The 22,589-nt window shown below is 43.2% G+C and overlaps 1 protein-coding gene across 1 annotated transcript in view; it reads right to left on the reverse strand.

Annotated features, from left to right (window-relative positions):
• EIF3D (eukaryotic translation initiation factor 3 subunit D) overlaps window positions 1-22,589 on the reverse strand; it is a 1,307,751-nt gene that overhangs the window by 801,411 nt on the left and 483,751 nt on the right. Inside the window, 1 exon segment of the mRNA XM_044070941.1 lies at window positions 2,072-2,144. Within this exon segment, the coding sequence (XP_043926876.1) occupies window positions 2,072-2,144 (73 nt within the window).

Genomic DNA, 22,589 nt, shown 5'->3' on the forward strand with positions numbered 1-22,589 from the left:
AAATGTATGGTATGAGTTGTAGCCTGGTAGTGCTGGGGTGCTCTCTGGAGCCTTAAAATCAGGTTTCTGTTACTGCACATATATTGATTTTCTCCATAGTGAGGAGTGCCTTGAGTGCATGCATTTTGAGGTTTAGACTTCTGGCACTGAGTAGCATTACCCTCAGTTTTTTGTTACTTGCGCTATTTTACAGTGGTGGGTTATAGTCTTTTCAGCCTTGCCTAAAAAAGGCACTATGGGGGTGGCAAAAGCCTTGGCCAGTATTCGAAAGCCTAAGGGTGACAGGTGCAAGCCGTCTCTAGCAAAGCAGTGTGGCTTGTCGAGCATGTCATCTCAGGCTGACAGACACTGGGATCCCCTTTGAATGACACCAGAAGCTTTGCCAGTTGTTGAAATTGTTAAGTTTTTCTCTATACTGTGGTATTATTCTTGGTGAGGCCAGGATGCTACTCAGGGTCAGGGTCATACTGGCCTGGGCTACGTGATCAGGAGCTCCTCCATGTCTCTTTTCATGTAGTCCAGAGAGGTATGGCTCAGGTCATTCACACCAACATGGACAATGATCTTTGGAAATCCTGATAATTCAAATTCAAGACAGAACTACAACTTTCAAAAGTCAAACCAGGTAGCAAAGATCAGTTATAATAAACAATGAAAAGCCAAATAAGAGATTCCCCAATGGGTATTAACTCTCTGAACATAAACATCAAGGGACCCAATGAAGAGAAGGAACTGATGACCAACTGCTACTTGTTGCAAAAAAAAAAAGAACTGAATAATGGTGCGAGCAGCTCCTACTTTTAAGCAGTATGTCAGGACTGAAAGGGAGCAGGAGGAGGATAGCAGCTCATGGAGACATTAGCAAAAGTTCTGAAAACCAGACAAGAGCCTTTGGCTATCTCCCATGGATAAGGAGCTATATACTGCAGCACTGATCCCTGTGATCAGCACAAAGCTATTTCAATTTTTTTCAGTGTTATGTATATCTGTGTGTGTGTGCAAATATATATATATATATATATATATATATATATATATGTGTGTGCATGCTACTACAATGCTTGGAAAGTAGTAGAACATCAGATCACAAATTTTAAAACACAAAAGTTCTAAAACATTGTATATTCATTTTAACTCACTGTCTCTCTCTACTTCTAATCTTTAAAACAAAGAAAGAAAAGTGGACCCTATGTTATTTCCATTCCAATTTAATCAAGGTTCAATGACGAGTCCAGTTAATTTACTGAAAATAGGGAAATCACATGATTTTAATTTAGATGTCCCTAAGTACTTTGTTACACTGTAAACTGCTCCTCCAAGAGCTACAAGATATGGCACAATTTGATACAGCTAAAACCTAGCACCTAAAATTCCACTTCCCCAGTTTGCTGCATTTTCAGACGATGAATCTACTGAGTTATCCAAAATCTTTGGTGTAAAGATTACTCCACAAATATAACAACATCAGGAGAAAAGCTATCCAAAACTAAATATAGTTAACAAGAGAAGCAGCCAGTAACTTTGAGGTCCAGAAGGGTGACTTTTTTTTCCAGTAACCAAGACAGTAGGATGAGCCTGTGCTCTGGTGTCATAAATTGAGAACGGATGTTATTCCAAGACTTGTGGCCTACATTTGTTAAGTAATGGAAGTCACACTGTGACCGTCATCCCTGATCCATAAATACCAGTAGTACCTACATCAAAAATGAATACCTTACACCTCTGTACCAGTAAACAAGGTCAAAATACCAACTGCTAGCTCCTTAAAATGTAAATGCATTTCTGCCTATGACAAACTACCAAATTAGAACAAACAGGGTTAAAATTTATCAGCTCTAGGTGTTCACCCAACAGTGGGTCATCCAGCCACTAGTAAGCCTTCTAGAGACCAGCAACATTTCTGAGCAGGCTGCAAAAAGACACAAGTGTGGAGAAAAAAACTAGGAAATTTGTAAGTATTAACAAGCTACTTGGCATATGATGTCACGTAGCAAAAACATTTTAAGGTAGGCAACTTTCAGCCAAGTGTAAACTACAAGAAGACATCTTGATTAAAAAAAAAACAACTTACCTGAGACTTCTGGTCCCATTTCTGCCTCACACCAAACTGTTTCTGGAACTTCTTTTGCAGTCTCAGGCGGTCTCTGAGAAGATGACAAATATAATATAAATATCAAATTCACAGAAAATTTCAGAAGTCAACAGTTTACAAATTCTATAAAATTTCACATAAAGCAATCCAAAGTAGCAACAGATGTCTCTCCCTTTTACACTGCAGGACAGACAAATGTGACTTTAAGAGAAAGACAAAGACAAGAGAAAAACGGAGACAAAAGAAAAAAACAGAAGAGAAAAACACATGTCAACCAATGCCTTAGCCAGTTACAGAAGGACTCAAGTACCTTATTTCATCAGGGAAGCTTCAAAAAGTTACCTCACTGGAATTTGCTTATCATACCAACCTATGGAAATTCCAAGCTAGTACAGTGAAGGCTGTCTACAATGCCAACTTTTACCATCCCATAGCCTGGAATACTGCTGAAATCTTCTTGTTTTCCCAATCAAGGGCATGTATGTCTCTGGCTAGTGCACACTATAATGACAGCTCCAGATTAGGACTGTGGGCTCAGCTTCTGCACTTCCCAGTTCAACTTGCCCAAGTCAGAAAATAATCCATTCACAGATAAGAAGGGAGGGGGGCTGTTGGCAGGAAAGTAACATACATCCACTGCAGACGGCCTTCTCAAGGATCAACTTGATAACCAAGTATATTTTTCTACATAAAATCTTGACAGTTTTAAGGCATTCTGCAGTGGTAACGGGAAGAATTACAGGCAGTAAAAATTAAAACTCCCTGAGATTATCTATATTCACTCCCGGGAACACTTCTGTGGCTCTACTAGACAGGGGCGCAAGAAAATAACTTTCGTGGGTGGCAAAAGCCAAGGAACTTTTTGGCTAGGCTTACACGGGCCCAAGGGCCGATAGCCTATTACCTACTTATGAAGTGAAGATACATCAAAACAAACGCCAAAAGGTAGGCTCCTGAAATAAGCAGCAACTACTTTGAAACATATGACAACAACCACAGCACAAGTGTCCACAACACAAACATTTCTGAAGCAGAAGCAGTCACATCCTTGGTGGAGTAACCTGCCAGCAAGAATATTTACAGGAGTTGGTTAAACACCTTAATAAAACACAATGTAAATCAACAGTACACCTGGATAAGGGATGCTTAAACAATGCAAGCTCCACTTTAACTAAAGCAAGCGAAAAACAGTTTTTCACAACTCATTTACCCTCTTTAATTAAGAGAGGAGTTGGTTGTGCATAACCAAGGGTTGTAAAGAACTTTCAAATCCACAAAAAAAGGGGGAGAGTAATGTATTGGTTTATTTTGCATACTTTATATTTATTAGCCAGGAAGGTGAGCTGGTCCAGGGACCCTTTTTCAGCCGCAACATAGGCCAGGGGCAAACATCAGAACAATATAAAGTTAAAAGGACCGTCAGCATGCACAATAATGTGGGTCTGTATTACGTTGAAACGTCATATCGAACACCAAATGACTGACACATTCATCGAAACGCATTTACGTGATTCGATGAATACTTACAGGGCAAAGATGTAGTTGGCCAACTACACAGCATTGCCTTTTTCTCCACTGCAGTGCGATCTCGGAGTTGGTATATTTAGTTGGGGGGGCACCCCCCCCCCCCAGTTATGTTTGAAAGTGTGTGTGCATGTGTTCTTGCTTTAGTGCGTTCGGTCTTTACGTGTCGCCAAACAGGCGGTCGCTGAAACACCTCTTTGTTGTTTTAATATAGACCCAATAATTTTTACCAAGTTACATTGTTCAGTGACACTGAATAATAACGGCAGTAGATGCCAGTAAACTAAAACAGCAAGTTTAATAACACAAAACTGGCAACATAACAGAAGGACAGCAGCTTCATCTCACATCTCCAACTGGCACACTAAACTGAATGTGTGTGTTGGACAGGGAGTTCTTAAAGATTCAGAGCTGCACCACATATTCAGTTATACATGTGCAGGAAAAACTCATACACACTTTTTATCACAGTTAAGAACTGGATTACTGACAAAGTACAACTGTTTAAAGGACAGTACTGACAACTTTCAGGGAGGGGAAAACTGTCATCTGAAGCACCCAATTCCTCATGAAAGACTAAACAGGTATCCCTAGATACATGGCCATACAGACCACACTGATTTTGTTGGCAGAGATGATGGCCACCAAGACCAAGGTCTTCCAACAGAAAGGCTTCAGAGCCAATAAACAGCTAGTCTGAACAAAGAATAGGCAATTGTGTAATTCACCAAGTTCTAGTCCCAGAGGTGGTGAACATGCACAATCCTTGTAAAGGGTTGTTTGACAAGCCAGTGCTCAGACAAAGCTCCACCCTTTACAAGACACTGATCTGCAGAAATGCCAGAAGCACACACTATGATCAAGGGTGAGTACAAAATCATACATGCACCTGACTTTTAATCTAACCCATTAAAACTGCACAGAAGAATTCTACAGGGCCTCTTCTGGTTAACACAATATATATTATGACATGGGGAAGGGCTTCCTGGCAGCTTTAATAGTCTCTGAGACTGCAGCCAGATAGTCTGGCAGAAACATATGGTCTAAATGAATAGCAGAGTCATAAAAAGAGCTACCTATGGCCACCACAAACCTTCCCTGAACTGTAGTTTAATTACTTCCTGTACTGCCATAATCTGAGAAAATGGAAGTCCAATCCTCCTCTCCCACAAAGAGGCAAAAATCATAAGTTTAAGCCTAACTCTCTCTTCCAGAACATTGTTCTAAGTCGCAGAATCAGACAGAGTAACAAAACATATACAGGGATCTTTTATGCCAGGAGAGACACTGTCCTTAGTTAGCAACCCAATTCACTGCCAAAGATAACAGGACAGTGTTCTACTAAGAAACAAACGGGTTATCTGAGGTGCCTCACTCCTAACAAAAGCACAGCCAGGCAGGATCTATTTAATTCTCAGGGGGCTTGCACTAAAACTGAGGGAGTCCACCAACACATTCACATCTACTGTGTGAATACATACAGTTGTTAAACTGATGCCTGGTCTACGAACCACTGCTAAGCCATCACTGCCTTTCTACAGAGGGGAGCAAGCACATGCTACACTCAGTCTACACACACACACCAGGCTGTGTCACTACAGCATGAGAAGAGACAGTTATTTCCCCCTTCAGAGATTTCAGGAAGAGAAATACTCTTATCTTCAGTTGGCTTATGTAAAGCCCCTTTTTATGGGGACCTTGCTTTCTCTCACCAATCAGCAAGCCCAAATGAGCACCACAAACCATTACTAAAATGTTCACCTTCAGAGCCTGGTACAGTTAGACACAGACGCCTCACAGTCTACTGCAACATTTGTAATCTTTAGATGTGCACATGTGGACTGAACTATGGAAAATATGGTTGCCATGAGGCCCAAGCATCATCCACCTTCTCAGCTAATCTTCAGGCACATCAAGGAAGAACTAGACAAAGTGGCATGCAGAATAAAATACATGAGGTGAGGGTTCCAGGGAGCCTGGGAAAGTCTGCTGAACAGTCCTATCACCTGTGGCACAAATCCTGCTTGTTACAGAAAATGGACCTCCTAATATCAGCTCAGAATCTCACAAGTCAAAAGCTATTCAATCATTTCACAAACACACAATGCAAAAGAATATAAACACACAGCTTCTGAAGACATTACAGCTAAACACTTACTCACCTTTTAACAGTAGAGATTAGAAAACAGAAGCACATCAGTAAGGCATACTTTCACAGAAAAATATGAAGGTCCCTGGCCAAACAATTCAGACAGATGGCAGTGTATCAAATGAACAGCAAACTGACAAGACTTTGGTGGATGCAAAAACTAGGGGCATCCACAACTTTAGCATAAAGATGGCTGACAGACTGCCTTGGGAGGGGAGACAGATGTAGAATGGGAGCAGACACCCTGCATGGAGACAAAACCACAAAAATATATTGGGAGACATAGGGTACAAAGCTTTGACAATGAGTAAGGGACCCACGGTCAAATCAGTGGTTTGGGTGTCTGCAGGACCTGACAATGGGGAAGGAAGGAGAAACGTGGCTTGGCATTCTCACCACTCTTTGTGAGGAGAAGGATGAACATGTCTGGAGCCTCCAAGACCTTGGGGCAAAGTCGCCAGTGTAGACTACAGCCAACAAAGAAATGCTGGCTTTGATGGGGGAAGGATGGTCCTGAGGGACTATATCACTTGCAGATGTGAGCACCACACACTCACTGTTGTCCATTGCACACTGAACTATGGGGTGGGCTTACTGGGTATATGAAGTAGGATTATGGATTAAAACAGACAACACCTACCCTCACGGATGAGAGTACCATTTACTAAAACCTTACTCTCGCCTTCAAAGAAACAAATTGGTCATCTGTTATCCCAGAACTAGTAAACTGCAATGCTCAATGCAAGCCTAAAAACTCCATCCGCTCCTCAGAGAAGTCTTTTTGTTAACTTTTTATCAAGTCTCGCACCATTCACAGCTAGTTACATCATGCTCCTCACCCAGACAAAACTGACACCGTAAATAACCCATAGGAAAATTCTGTCTCTCACCCCCAAAAAAGAAAACATTACGAAAACTACAGTAAGAAACAGAATTAAAAAATAATAAAAAGCATGTCAATGAGTACTTCTCCATATTTTTGTCTGAAAGAAGCCAACAGACTGAGGTAACATGGATGACCGTTCACTCCAGCAGCAAATAAAAGGAAACATACAGCCTAATTTCATGCAGATACTTTCTCAGTGGAGGAGGTTAAAACCACTCCTAATCTGGGGATGTGGGGCTGACTGCCCAGTCTGGCCACAGGACTAATGTATGCATGTGGCAAGTCCCATTCACTTACGGATGTACAGCAGCAATGACCAATGATTAACAGTTTCCGTTGCGACAATAAGATGGAACAGAAGGCCTACTGCTTCAGGTGATGAGAGTCTACTGTTAAGACCATCTCAAATCTTAAACGTCATGTTGGACTTCTGTATAGACTATGTGCTTGATACACATACTACAAATGCTGTCAGTCTGAATGAGGACTGATCCTGATTACAATAAGCGGAGTCAAGCCTTCAAAGTCAGCCATATGTCAACATCCCCTTGACAACAGTGTTTAACCCAGGAATCCAGGCAGTATGCAAGGATTAAAGCTATGACCTGCAAACAAGTTTTACCCTACAATCCAAGGCTTGACTCAATTAGATGTAATTTGCTCAGTCACACAGGAGGTCAAATCACTGGTTCCCCTGAATGAAGGCATTTGTGCCTACAGGGTAAAAAGTCTTTCGGCTTTTCCCGGTTAGGGGTCGCCACAGCAGAACTCCGGCCCAGTCATGATTGGCAGTGGATTTTTACAGTGCCGAGTTGCCAGCCCGACACCCAACCTTCAAAGATGGCACACCCATTCATGCTAGGACCTACCTGCATGTCTTTAGCATCAGTCGACTGTGGGGAGGACATGCAGACTCCACATAGAAGGTGCTCCAGCCGACAGAATCAAATGGGAGAACCTCTTGCTGTGAAGCAACAATGCTAATTGCTGCACCACCATGGACATATATGCCTGATAAATAAAAGACTAAAATAAATGAAAACATCGAACAAACAGAAAAACTATGGCAGCAACTTACCATAACTGTACATGTTAAGAGTATATTCAGTGTTGCAGTCAAGACCTATTCTGGCCTGCATGGAATTCAACTGCTGGCCCAACTTCCAGAGCACTAGCCCCCACCCCCCCCCTGCCACCCCAGGCTTCAGCAGATTCCCTCCCACTCAGACATCTGAATGTCGATGGTGTAAAGAGGAGCACTGGCTGATGTCATCTTCAGAATTTCTTTACCCTGCCTGAAACAGGAGATTTGAGCAGAAGTGCCACAGCATAAGTGGACCTGTGACAGCCATTCAAAGTGAGGAGTGACTCAAGTACAAAGCCCCAATCTGCCTCTGAGTCCAGAGGAAAGAGGGTGCTTGGAAGGAGGCAGAGGGAAGGGGGATAAATAGGGTATCTACCCCAACCTCAGGATGCCCAAGGGAACAGTACAAAAAGATGCTAGGAGAGAATTAGGTCTGCAACAGGGAGCATCTACAATTATGGTAATTTTCTGACACAACTGTGCTACATTCACTGCATTAGTTGTTGCAATCATGAAATCTGGGAAAACACCCAAAGCTCATAATATTTAGCATATCCTCTGAGAATTCTAAGTACCCATATGATATGGAGTTTGTGTGTCGTGTTTTTACCACAATGTAATCAAACTGTTGAATAAACAGGGTCTTCAATGGGTAGACTTGATTAAGCACAATGATGAAATTCAAGTGTGGATGGTTTAGTTCCTTCACTAGATGACCATTTAGAGTACTCACCATTACACAGATTAGAGACACTAGCCAGGAACCCGATCATCTAGAAAGAAAATATAACAAGAATCCCTCTCCAAGACAGAGGGAAGAGGAAAAGGAAAAGGCAAGGGCAAAAGCAGATTTTCCATCTAGTGGCTGAGCAAAACTCCCCTATTTGTAGGGAATATGGTGGGATTCATCTTAACAATGGCTTTAAGATTTTTAATTATAGTCATTTGGACACTACTGAGGAACATTTTTCTTTATCCAAGAAAGGTTTCACATTTATTCCAAGAATTTTGATTTGGTAGATGCGTTACTAGAGTTCAAGTTGTTTGTCCAGAAATTAAATTTGGCCTTTCAATTTGATTCTAAGGATACCGATGGTTATAAAAGGGCAGGTTTGTTTAATAAAACAGAGTATTTTCATTCCCACATCTAATTCCTCTATTACACACCTTTGAAATGGCGTGAGATAATGAATTATACAGTTTGGCTCACCCTAAAGCGGCTCGCTCTAGAGTTGTTAATTTAACCAGGAATGAATGTGATATTCTTGACAACATAAGAAATGATAGGACAGAGGGTCATGAAACCTGAAAAAGATGGTGGGGTTGCACTGTACGAGTCTTTGAATTATATTACTGACATGTTCTCCTTGTCCTAGACTACTGATACTTATGTTACTGTATCCAAATATGAAGTCAACATAGTCTATCACAGAATAAACCGTTTTTTGAAGGATGTTTATTGTAGGGCTTTACTACAACATCTTTACTTGACTTTTTATGCAATGCTTCCCCTATTACTCCAACCCTAATCAGAATCCCGAATGTACATAAGAATCTACCTTTCAGATAGATTGTTTCAGCCCAGGGATCAAAAACTCACCCTTCTGCAGTTGTATTTGACTGATTATTAAAACTACTTTTTGGTCAGAAAGCATGTATGATAAAGGATTCCTGGGATTTCCTAAAGGGACTGAAACCTGACTTGCGGTATAATAATTTTAGGTTTCTCGGATGTGGTGGATTAGTTTTCTAGTATCCCCCAAGATAGTGGGTTGGAATTTTTCCATGAAGATTTGTTAGACTTGACTTTATGGCTGCAAATTACATTTACTTTGAAGTGGAGTTATTCAAACAGGTCAAGGACATTGCAATGGGTGCAATGTGTGCACCAGCCTTTGGCAACTTAGTAATGTTATAATGGGACACACATTTATAATTTGTACCAGAGCAATTCAAATACTGCAAGGCATTCTTTTGTTTTTTGGATGACATACTTACATTATGGGATGGTCCTGAAAAGGAGATGACAGTTTTATGAATTGTTTTGGCAATATGAGTTTTTTGAATTTTACGTGTCAATTTGACCCCAAGAAATTCAATTATTTAGAATTTCTACTGAACCAACACACAAGTGTTTTACACCTAATATTTACCATAAGCCCACCTTTTCGAATGCATACCCTTATTTAGCAGCTATCACCCACTTTCGCACCAAAAAAAACAAAATTAGTTAAAAGGTTAGCTCAACAGACATGCCGGAATGATTTTAGAGAAGCAAATGTTTTTAGATGAAAAGAGGAAATTAGTGAGACCTTTGGTGAAGAGGGGGAAGGCATGCCCGAAGGCAGGTAAAGGCTAGGACTGTGATAGTGAGGGAATAAACTTTGAATGTTGGCAGTATGACTGGTACAGGGAGAAAGCTAGCTGATATAATGGACCGAAGGAAGGTTGGCATATTGTGTGTGCAAGGGACCAGATGGATGGGGAGCAAGGCTAGGTGTATCGGAGGCGGTTTCAAATTGTTTTATAATGGTGTGGATGGGAGGAGAAATGGAGTAGGCATTACCCTGAAGGAACAGTATGCTAAGAGTGTTTTGGAGGTGAAGAGAGTGTCGGATAGAGTGATGTTTATGAAGCTGGAAATTGATGGTTTAATGATGAATGTTGTTAGGCATATGCTCCACAAGTTGGGTGTGCGATGGATGAGAAAGAAAAATTTTGGATTGAGTTGGATGAAGTGGTGAGGACTGTACCCAAGGGTGAGAGACTGGTGATTGGAGCAGATTTCAATGGGCATGTTGGTGAAGGGAACAGAGGGGATGAGGAAGTGATGGGTAGGTATGGTGTTAAGCATAGGAATGCAGAAGGTCAGATGGTTGTGGAGTTTGCGAAAAGGATGGACATGGCTGTGATGAATACATATTTTAACAAGAGGGAGGAGCATAGGGTGACATACAAGAGTGGAGGAAGATGCACACAGGTGGATTATATCTTATGTAGAAGGGCAAGTCTGAAGGAGATTGGAGACTGTAAAGTGGTGGCAGGGGAAAGTGTAGTTAGGCAGCATAGGATGGTGGTTTGTAGGATGACATTGGTGATCAAGAAGAGGAGGATGAGTGTGAGGGCAGCACCAAGGATCAAATGGTGGAAATTGAAAAAGGGTAATTGTGAGGTGATGTTCAGAAAGTGTTAAGACAGGCACTGGGTGGCAGCGAAGCGTTACCGAATAGCTGGGTAACTACAGCAGAGCTAGTAAAAGAGATGGCTAGAAAGGTGTTTGGTGTGACATCTGGAAAGAGGAAGGAGGACAAGGAGACCTGGTGGTGGAATGAAGAAGTACAGGAGAGTATACAGAGAAAGAGGTTGGCGAAGAAGAAATGGGATTGTCAAAGAGATGAAGAAAGTAGACAAGAGTATAAGGAGATGAGGTGCATGGCAAAGAAACAGGTGGCGAAGGCCAAGCATAAGGCGTATGAAGAGTTGTATAAAAGGTTGGTCACTAAGGGGGGAGAAAAGGACCTGTACTGATTGGCTAGACAGAGGGACCGAGCTAGTAAAGATGTGCAGCAGGTAAGGGTGAAAAGGATAATGAAGGAAACAATCACAAGCGAGGAGAGTGTGTTGAGCAGATGGAAAGAGTACTTTGAGGGGTTGATGAATGAAGAGAATAAGAAGGAGAGAAGGTTGGATAATGTGCAGATAGTGAATCATGAAGTGCAGTGGATTAGCAAGGAGGAAGTAAGGATAGCTATGAAGAACGGAAAGGCTGTTGGTCCACATGACATACCTGTGGAAGCATGGAGGTGTTTTGGTGAAATGGCAGTGGAGTTTTTAACTAGATTGTTTAATGAAATCTTGGAAAGTGAGAGGATGCCTGAGGAATGGAGAAAAAGTGTTTTGGTACCAATTTTTAAGAATAAGGGTGATGTGCACAGCTGTAGTAACTACAGAGGGATTAAACTGATCAGTCACAGTATGAAGTTATGGGAAAGAGTAGTGGAAGCTAGGTTAAGAAGGGAGGTGATGATTAGTGATCAGCAGTATGGCTTCATGCCAGGAAAGAGCACTACAGATGCGATGTTTGCTCTGAGAGTGTTGATGGAGAAGTACAGAGAAGGTCAGAAGGAGTTGCATTGTGTCTTTGTGGATTTTGAGAAAGCATATGACAGGGTGCCTAGAGAGAAGTTGTGGTATTGTATGAGGAAGTCGGGAGTGTTAGAGAAGTATGTAAGAATGGTACAGGATATGTACGAAGGTAGTGCGACAGCGGTGAGGTCTGCGGTGGGAGAAAAGTACAGTTGTGTACACTTACCATAAATGTAGATGTTCGAGTGTCTTCACTGTTGCAGTCATCACTGTAGGGTTCTTCCTGCCGGCAGGCAGCCCTCGGTCGGCCAGAATCCCAAAGTCTGGATCCGGCGTCGGCTGTTCAGTCATCCTCCCTGACGTCAGAGCGCCAGGGATACAAAGCTCCCAGCTGACGCCATGTTCTCCAGTTTTTCTTGCCCCAGATGTCAGGTGGCCAAAAGTAAAGGCTAAAAGTAAGGTACAACAAAACCCCATACCCTGTAGCAAATACAACTCAGAAGAAGGGTGAAGCAGGGAACCACACTAATGAGAGAATAAGAGGGGACAGGGGGGTGGGTAACCCAGACTTTAACAGTGAAGACACTCGAACATCTACATTTATGGTAAGTGTACACAACTGTACTATGTTCATCATGTTTCACTGTTGCAGTCATCACTGTAGGGCTGAATCCCAAAGCTGAGATAAAGGGTGGAGGTTATTGAGTAGAAGGAGCGGCTAGTAGGCCTTGCAAGACTGCAGAAGCAAAGCCTGCCCTGGACTTAGAATAAAGTGGTAGATTATAGTGCTTACAGAAAGTATGCACTGAACTCCAAGTTGCAGCTTCCAAAATATCTTTGGTAGGTACTCCCCTGAGAAAAGCAGCAGAAGTAGCAGCAGCTCTGGTGGAGTGAGTCCTGATTTTTCCTGGGATTTGCTTTCCATGATGAGAGTAACAAAATCTGATTCCATGAGCAATCCATTTAGAAATGGTCTGTTTTGAAATAGCCTTGCCTTGGGAATTTGCTGCATAAGAAACAAACAGTTGTTCTGCTTTTCTGATATCCTTGGTTCTGCCCAGGTAAAAACGAAGCTGCCTGTGCACGTCCAAAGAATGCAAGATCCTCTCCCCCTTATTTTGTGGATTGGGGAAAAAGGTTGGCAGGTGAATAGTTTGGTTTAAAGCCACTTTAGAAACCACTTTAGGCATGAAAGTAGGGTTAGTCCTTAAAGAAACCCTGTCTTGATGAAAAATAATGTAAGGTTCCACAGCCATGAGTGCTTGTAACTCAGAGACTCTCCTGACTGAAGTCAAAGCCAGTAGGATAGCGGTCTTCCATGATAAATACTTTATATCAGATGTGACAGCAGGCTCAAAAGGAGGCAGAGTAAGTTTTTCCAGAACATAGTTGAGGTCCCAGGCAGGTATGGGTGATATCCTAGGGGGCATTAAATTCTTTGCTCCTCTGAGATATTGTTTCAGAAGTGGATGAGAAAAAATTGGAGGATCTGTATTGTAATGTGCAGAGATAGCAGAGGCATATATTTTTATGGAGGAAAAAGATAAACCCTTATGTAACATGTCTGTCAGGTAATGTAAAATCAATGGAATATTAGGAATGAGAGGATCTGAATCCTGAGCATGCATCCAGGTGCAAAATCTCTTGCATTTACCTTCATAAGATTTTCTAGTGCTAGGCCGTCTGGCTTCTAAGATGACATCCATGACTTGTTTGGAAAGATAGGATTAATCATAGACCCTGAATACACCAGGCTGCCAGGCTGAGAGTTTTGATATGAGAGTGCAGAACCTGGCCCTGGTGTTGGGACAAAAGATTTGGAATCTGAGGTAGATCCAAGGAGGCTCCTGGGATAGATTCATCAGTGTTGAGTACCAAAATTGTCGAGGCCAATTTGGGGTCAGTAAAATCATCTTGGGTTTGTTCTGTTTTATCTTTAATAACACCCGTGGAAGAAGAGGTAGAGGAGGAAAGGCATACATTGAGAGGTTCCTCCAAATGAATGAGAGAGCATCCACTTTCCATGCTAGTTTGAGATATGTCCTTGTGCAAAAAGTCTGTAACTGGTAGTTGAGGGGAGATGCAAATAGATCTATGTCCGGGCAGCCCCAGGCTTCTGTAATCATCTGGAATATTTGGGTGTCTAGCATCCACTCATGTGGGTTTGACAGGTTCCTGCTCAGGCTGTCTGCCAGAATATTTTGTTTCCCTGGCAGGAACTGAGCTTGTAGGTCCACTTTGCAAGCTAGTGCTGTGTTCCATAGAGTCATGGCTAGTCTGCAAAGGGGATAGGAGTGTGAACCCCCTCGCTTACGTACCACATGACTGTGGTGTTGACTGTCCTATCAGTAGTTGCCCTGGCTGTAGAAGATCCCTGAAAGCCAAGAGGGCATTCTGCACAGCTAACATCTCTTTTAAATTGATATGTAGGTGCTTCTGATCCTCTGTCCAAAAACCTTGCAGGCCTTTCTCCTGCAAGTGGGCTCCCCATGCGTAATCCGAGGCATCCGTGGTTAACACTTGGTAGGCTGGAGGCAGACTGAAGGCTTTCCCTTTGTTTTGAAGACATTCCATGGCCCACCAATGGAATTCCTTTTGCAGGCAAGGCAAGACAGCAATCTGCGTGTCTAGACAGTGACAATGCTGGGACCATACGCTTTTTAGGTACCATTGTATCTTTCTCATATGCAGTCTTGCATATAGTATGAGAAGGATGCAGGAGGCCATGTAGCCCAAAGCCTGCAGGAATTTCCTTGCAGTTAGCTGAGACATTAACGACAGGGTTTTGAAAGTTGAAGCCAGCTGAAGTTGTTTTTCGGATGTCAGGAATGCCATCTGGGTTGTTGTGTTTAAAAGAGCACCCAGAAAAGTTATCTACTGTGTGGGTGTCAAATTTCACTTTTTTATGTTCACAGTGAATCCCAGGTACTTGAGTAGATTTTGAACAAATTCCAGGTGCCGGAGTAAGACATCTTTGCTGTCTGCTTGAATAAGGCAGTCGTTCAGATAAGGGTAAATTTGAATTCCCTTGAGTCTGCAGTAAGCTACTGCTGGTGCCAGCCACTTGGTGAAGACCATGGGCGCAGTAGACAAGCCAAAGGGCAGCGCAGAGAATTGGTAATGCTTCGAGCCTGCCTTGAACCTGAGGTATCTTCTGCACTCCTGTCTGATAGGAATGTGTAGGTAAGCCTCCTTTAAATCCAATGTCACCATCCATGCATTTTTGCTCAACATTGGCAGGAACTGCTGCAGAGTAAGCATCTTGAACTTTGGTATCTCCAGGAAAGTATTTAAGACTGACAGATCCAGGATGGGTCTCCAAGAATTTTGTTTTCTGGGAACTAGAAAGAGTCTTGAGTAAAAGCCTTGCCCCGTCTCTGATTGTGGAACTAGTTCTATGGCCCTCATAGCCATGAGGGATCCCACCTGGTTTAATGCCTCTGCCCATTGGTGTTTTGGTAGGTCTGGCAAGGAATGAAAGTGGAATTTGTAACCTCTTGAAACTACATCCAGAACCCACTTGTCTTGGGTTATGTAAGTCCAATTTTGGTGAAAAAGAGAGAGTTTTCCTCCTAGAGGGGCTCCCAGGAGAGAGGTTCCTGGAGCCATGCAGGGGGAGTCATTGAGCCCGTTTCCTATAAGATTGAGGTTTGTCCTCTCCACGCTTGGGGGTGGAACCACTCCACTGCCTAGGTCTATAAGAGGTTTGTGCTTGGGTCCTCCCTCTGAGGCGCCTATATCTACCCCTCTGAGGCCTGTCCGAGCTGGGAAAGGACCAATTTTTAGTTGGCCAATTTCTGCTAAATTTTGGGGGCTGAACTTGTAAGAAATCCTTAACCGTTTGCATGGATTTTGCCTTATCCTCCATTTTCTTTATCACCTCTTCAGCCTTAGACCCAAACAAAACATTATGTTGAACAGGAGCATCCAGTAACTTTGCTTTCACTTGATCCGGCAAATTTTGTTCCTTTAACCAAGCATGCCTTCTAATGACCGTGCCAGTGGCAGCCACCCTGCATGAGGCCTCCAAAGCATCAAAACCACAGTGTAAGGTATGTTTCCCCACCTGCTCAGTAGCATGCATCAAATAGTGTAATTCCTTATTATCTGCACATGCAGAAATGGTACCTAGCTTTTGTTTCATAACAGACAGAAGAAATTGCTGATATTTTAGCATATGAAATTGACAATTTAAAGCCCTAATGGATAAAGTAGCAGAAGTGTACACTTTTTTCCCCACCTCTCCAAAGCTCTAGAATCCTTATCTGACTGAATAGGGTTCTTAGCAGTGGTGGCCTTAGGACCCTGAGAAATGGTTTCTGGATCAGCAATAGGATTTTTATAAAGAAACTGGTGGGAGTCCGGGACTCTGTAATATCTATCAGGCTTTGCAGGGGCTGGAGGAAAGGAGTCAGGAGTTAAATTAGCCTCAGAAAAGACATCATCCACAATATCCAAAATAGGAGGAATAGCCAGGGGTCTGTGTTAGGGAAGAAGGAGGAAATCCCTAAGCCTTCTCTTAGATTCAGAGTACTCCTGTCCTTCCCAGTGAAAATGTTCCCTCATGTCATGTAAAGTTTCCCCAAAAGAAAAATCCTCAGGGGGAGAAGCTGAAGGAATTGATTCCTCAGCATCAGAATCCTCATAAGGAGGGAAATTATAATCCTGTTCAGAGGAAGACACTGAAGAAATATATGCCTGATCAGAAGATTCATAGTCCAATTCTTGTCTTGGCCTTTTGTCTGGAGGGGGATGTGAACCCCTAATCATAATTAGCAAGTCCTCCGCCATTTTAAGCATTTGTTTTTGTGATTTAGGTCCCGGATCAGAGGAGACCTGGGCTTGAGTCTGTCTTTGAAGGAGTCTTTGCCTTTGTCTTTGCCTTTATCCGAAGCTGCGTAGGCCTGAAAACCCCCTCGGAAGCCAGTACCTGCATAGCGGCTCCGGACCCATCCAAGGGAGTATTGTCCGAAGGTCCTGCACCTGGAGTACTCAAAGGCCTAGTTGGCTCCTCGTGGGCGTCCGTTTCCGCAGGCGGTTCTGTAGTGGCCGACGACAGGGGCTGCAAAAGCACCTCACTGACGGCTGAACCTGCAGCTGGCTCTGCTTGTAAACCGTCGTCTGATTTGGACCTCAGAGGCCTGTCCTTATCCTTGCACTTTTTGTGAACTCCGGTAGTCGGAAGCATGTCCGACGACATATTGTAATTAAATCGCCTGCCAAAGTAGTGAAAAGCAAAATCATATCTCCGCTTAATAGTACGTTGATTAAATCTAGCACAAAACCGACAACTAGCTACGTCGTGGTCAGGGCCTAGACAAGGAATACAGTAAGAGTGGAAATCCTTATGAGGTATTTGTTTCCCACATGAAATACAATTATTAACTTTTTCTGACATCGGACTGGAGCAAGAAAAAAGTTTCCCCAACGGGGTACTTGGCTTTGAAAAGAAGAAGAAAGTCTTCGGAATGAAGCACCAAAAATATCAGGAGTCAGCCGACCGGCACTTGCGAACTGCTTCCACCACACGGCAAGAAAGACTGGAGAACATGGCGTCGGCTGGGGGCGTTGTACCCCTGGAGCTCTGACGTCAGGGAGGATGACTGAACAGCCAACGCCGGACCCAGACTTTGGGATTCTGGCCGACCGAGGGATGCCTGCCAGCAGGAAGAACCCTACAGTGATGACTGTAACAGTGAAACACGATGAACATCGGATGTGTTTAAGGTGGAGGTGGGATTACATCAAGGATCAGCTCTGAGCCCTTTCTTATTTGCAGTGGTGATGGACAGGTTGACAGACGAGATCAGACAGGAGTCCCCGTGGACTATGATGTTTGCAGATGACATTGTGATCTGTAGTGAGAGTAGGGAACAGGTGGAGGAGACCCTGGAGAGGTGGAGATATGCTCTAGAGAGAAGAGGAATGAAGGTCAGCAGGACTAAGACAGAATGTGTGTGAATGAGAGGGAGGATAGAGGAATGGTGAGGATGCAGGGAGTAGAGGTGGCAAAGGTGGACGAGTTTAAGTACTTGGGATCAACAGTTCAGAGTAACAGCGAGTATGGAAGACAGGTGAAGAGAGTACAGGCAGGATGGAGTGGGTGGAGAAGAGTGTCAGGAGTGATTTGTGATAGACAAGTACCAGTAAGAGTGAAAGGGAAGGTCTACAAGAGGGTAGTGTTATATGGGTTGGAGACAGTGGCATTGACAAAAAGGCAGGAGTCGGAGCTTGACGTGGCAGAGCTGAAGATGTTAAGATTTGCACTGGGTGCGACGAAGATGGACAGGATTAGGAATAAGTATATTAGAGGGTCAGCCCAGGTTGGAAGGTTTGGAGACAAAGCCAGAGAGGCAAGATTACGTTGGTTTGGACATGGGCTGAGGAGGGATGCAGAGTATATTGGGAAAAAGATGCTAAGGATGAAGCTGCCAGGTAACCATAAAAGAGGGAGGCCTAAGATAAGGTTTATGGATGTGGTGAGAGAGGACATGCAGGTGGTTGGTGTAACACAGCAAGATGCAGAGGACAGGAAGAAATGGAAACAGTTGATCTGCTGTCGCGACCCCTAACGGGAGCAGCTGAAAGAAGAAGATTAGTGAGGAGGTCGTGGAGGGATATGGGGCAAATACCAACCTCCATTGGGGACAGGTTTCAAGTTTATTACTTGGAACAACAATTTTACAACCCCATCTTCAGAGCCCCTTAGTAAATCTATTGCCTCTACTCCTTTCAGTAGGACTTTAATCATTCAATACAACTCATCTTCTCAGTCAATTAAAAATATAGCTAGACAGAAGTGGAATATTTTAAATACATCTGATTCTGTTGTGGAGACTGTGGGACAGCAACCATTCTGTGTATACAAGATACCCAAAAAAGTTAAGAACCTCAGTGAGGGGGTTCCCATCATGGTCATGCTTACAATTCAACAAAGGGTACCAGGAAATGTGAAGCTTGCAATCACGGCAAAATTTATGAGTGTGACAGCCTGATATTAAAAACAACCTGGAGTCATGGGGCTTCCCATATAAAGGTAATTGTAACACCAACGGTTTGACTCATCTTGACAAGTGTTTGGAATGCGTAGCTTTTTATGCTGGGAAAATGGAGCACTCACTCAGAAAGGGTATTTATGAACATAATTATATTTTGAGAACACCAAATATGCCATTTACAGACATTCTACTGAACGTGACAATTTTAGGCAGTTTTTATTTTTAACTTTGGAAAAGGTGAACCATAACCCATGGGGGTAGACCATGGGAAATTACTATCTACTATAGGAGTTATTGTAGTAGCTTTGGCTGAATGCCACTAGTAAGCCAGATATAAACGGCCATGTTTCAATTGCTCGAGTTCTTAACTTAAAAAAAGAAGTTATGTACTCACAATAACGTTCCATGTGTGTTGTCCATCTCGCCTTCATTCTTGACTGGTTGGGTTCGGAATTAATCTTTGGTTCTGACTCTGCCGTATACAAAAGCTTGAGGTCTTCCACTAGCTTGTGGCTGAAACCCCTATCCCATCATGCTCTAGTAAGTCTCCACAGATCTTGTTTGCTGATATAACAATAGCTACCAAATAAAAACTATAGAATACCTAATAGAGTACTGAAGAAGGTCGGAGCAGGTTAATTACCAATTGTATCCTCTGGGTCCTCCAGGAGCCCAAGGCTGGCGGAAGGAGGGTGGGATGTAAGAATGAAGGCGATATGGACAACACACATGGAATGTTATGGTGAGTACATAACTTCTTTATGTGATGTTGACCTATCCCGCCTTCATTGACTGGTTGGGACAGGGTCCCTAGCACCATCTTTCTTGGGTGGCTCAAGGGAGAATATTCTTCAGAGCAGTGGACCCAAAGGAGCCCCTGTTCCTGGAGGACAAATCCACTTTGTAATGAATGATAAAGGTAAGAGGCATTGCCCATGTTGCTGCAGCACAAATGGTATCAATTGGTAGTCTAGTCTGAAAGGAAGAAGAGGTTGCTATGGCTCTTGTAGAATGATCTTTAACTTTACAGGAGAGTTCTTTGTTTTGAGATTTTTAAGTAAAGGTAATGCAATCAGAGAGCCATTTCGAAAGTGTGACTTTAGACACTGGAGCACCTTTCTTGGAGTCTGAAAATAATGCAAATAATTGGTCAGATTTTCTGAAATCCTTTGTCCTGTGCACGTAGAAACATAATTGTCTATGAACATCTTAGTTGGTGTCGCATGTATTCTGCCTTGTTCCCACAGTTGGGGAAAAAACTGGTAGTTCTATGGATTGGTTCAAATTTGACAGAGCATACTTTGGGTAGAAAGGATAGGTTTGTTCATATGGATAAAAGCATGTAGGAGGGCTTTACAGACAATGCTTGTACCTTTGAGACTGTTCTAGCAGAAGTGATGGCTATCAACAGAATCGTTTTCCACGTCCAAGTATTTTAGATTACAGGGTGATGCTGGTTCAAAGGGATAAACAATAAAACGGGATAAAATGAAGTTCAGGTCCCATGGTGCTGGAGGGGCTTTAATGGGTGGTCTTAATAAAATAGTGCCCTTAAGAAAAGACTTGCAAAGTCTGTGGACATCACATTCGGTCCTGATTCATCTAAATGAAAGTTAGATATCACTGCTAACTTAACTCAAATAGTAGCTGCAGCTGCACCTTCATTAAATAGCTTTGCTAAGAATTCAAGAATGGAGGAGATTGGGGTGGAAAAGGGGTCAATGCGACTATTCAAGGGCCAAGAAGAAAAATTTTCCATTTCATCAAATATAATTTCCTAGCTAAAGCTTTATGAGACGAGATCAGGATACGTTTAACTGACAGAGAAAGGTTAGGGAGCCTGGCTATGTTCGGAATCAGAGCAGCCAAGCTGTCAATTTGAGGGTCTCAAGAGAGGGGGTGGAGCATTCCTGATGCACAAGTCAGAAGGTTTGGAACTAGGACCAGAATCCATGGCTCCTCCTGGAGATGAGGCCAAAAGAAGGAGAACTAGATCTGACGAGGCCAATATGGGGCGACAAGCATCAGATTCCTTCCCATGGAACTGGCTTTCTTAAGAACTCTCTGTATCAGCGGGAAGGGGTACAGGAGACCAGAGGGCCAATCGTGTACAAGTGCATCCCTTGGTGACTCCCCCAGAGGGAGGAATCAGGGCAAAACAGCTGCTGTATTTAGTATTCATGGACATGGCGAAAAGGTCGCAGCAAAGCTGGCCCCACTTATGGAAAATCATCTCCGCTACTTCTTGTTTTAGGGACCACAAGCGGGGCATCAGCATCGCTCTGCTGAGTTTGTCCGCTATCACGCTGGATATCCCCAGGATGTGTATTGCTACCAGAAAGTGCTGGGAGGAAGTTGCCCATTGCCATACTTTCAGGGCCTCTCGACAAAGGGGGCAAGACCTGGTCCCTCTTTGCTTGTTTATATACTATACAACTGACATGTTTGTCTGTTTGTATTGCAATAGTTCCTAACAGAAGAGAGTCTTGGAATGCTTGCAACGGTAGAAGCACCGCACTCACATCTCTAGGATGCTGATGTGCAAATGGGCCTTGTGATCCTGCCAAGTGCCTTGGAATGTCCTGCCCACATAATGCCCCCACATCTGGGAATCTGGGAAGCATCTGTGGTCACCATGGCTATCGGTTGTGGAAGAACAAAGGGTCTACCTAATGTCACATGAGTGGAGTGAAACCACCAACGAAGATCCTTTTTGCAGGATTCTGTAATCATAATTTGGTGGGACATGGGTAGTTCCTGCATGGACCACTGAGTGAACAGTAGCCACTGTAGGATTCTGATATGCAGACTGGCTAATGGAATTAAATTTATTGCTGCTGCCATGGTCCCCCATATTTTCATGACTGGTCTTGCTTGTACTGTTTTTCTGGCAAGTAGGCTTTTGACTTGATGATGTATGATCTGAAGTCTTTCGGGTGGAAGTTTCGCCATCATTTTTGCTGTATATAGATCTGCTCCTATAAAAATGATACTCTGAGATGGCAATAAGGCAGATTTTTTCATATTTTATCGCAATTCCTAGGTGCGAGCAGAGCTGTAGGGTAGTGTCTATGGCTTTTGATAGTAGATCCTCGGTGGTGGAGATCAGGAGTCAGTCATCTAGGTAAGGAAACGCACAGAATCCTAGGCATCTCAAGTGAGCTGTGACTTCTGCCATACACTTGGTGAACACTTTGGGGGCTGTAGTGAGACCAAAGGGCAGAGCTCAAAACTGGCAGTGACTGGCTCTCAGCCGAAAGCCCAAATGACTCCTGGATCACCTGTCCACCTTTATGTGGTAGTATGCATCCTGGAGGTCTATAGAGCACATCCAATTGCCTTGTCCCAGAAAAGGGAGTACTGACTGCAGTGTTACCATCCAGAACTTTGATTTTTTTCTTTACTGACTTGTTTAATCTGCTGCGATCCAGGATGGGTCTCCAGTCCCCTGTTTTCTTTGGAACAGAAAAGAACCTTGATAAGTTCTGGACCCTGTTTGGTCTGCGGGGACTGTCTGGATGACTTTTTTCTAGCAACGTTTGAATTTCTAGAGTTGCCTGTTCCCTTTGACTGGGTGGAACGTCCGGGATATTTTTCATGTTTGGCATGGGAAGAGAAAAGGGTATAAAGTAACCTCGGGATATAATACTTTGTACCCACTTGTCATTTGTTATTTTTAACCAGGCTTCTGAGTACAAAGATAAGCAACCCCCGACTGTCTCCAGAAACAGACAAGCAGGACTCCTTTCAGGAGCACTGAAAGGGCTTAA

The sequence above is a fragment of the Protopterus annectens genome, chromosome 1.part0 (assembly GCF_019279795.1).
Source record: "Protopterus annectens isolate FY-2018-M chromosome 1.part0, PAN1.0, whole genome shotgun sequence".
In the NCBI taxonomy this organism is placed as follows: Eukaryota; Metazoa; Chordata; order Ceratodontiformes; family Protopteridae; genus Protopterus; species Protopterus annectens.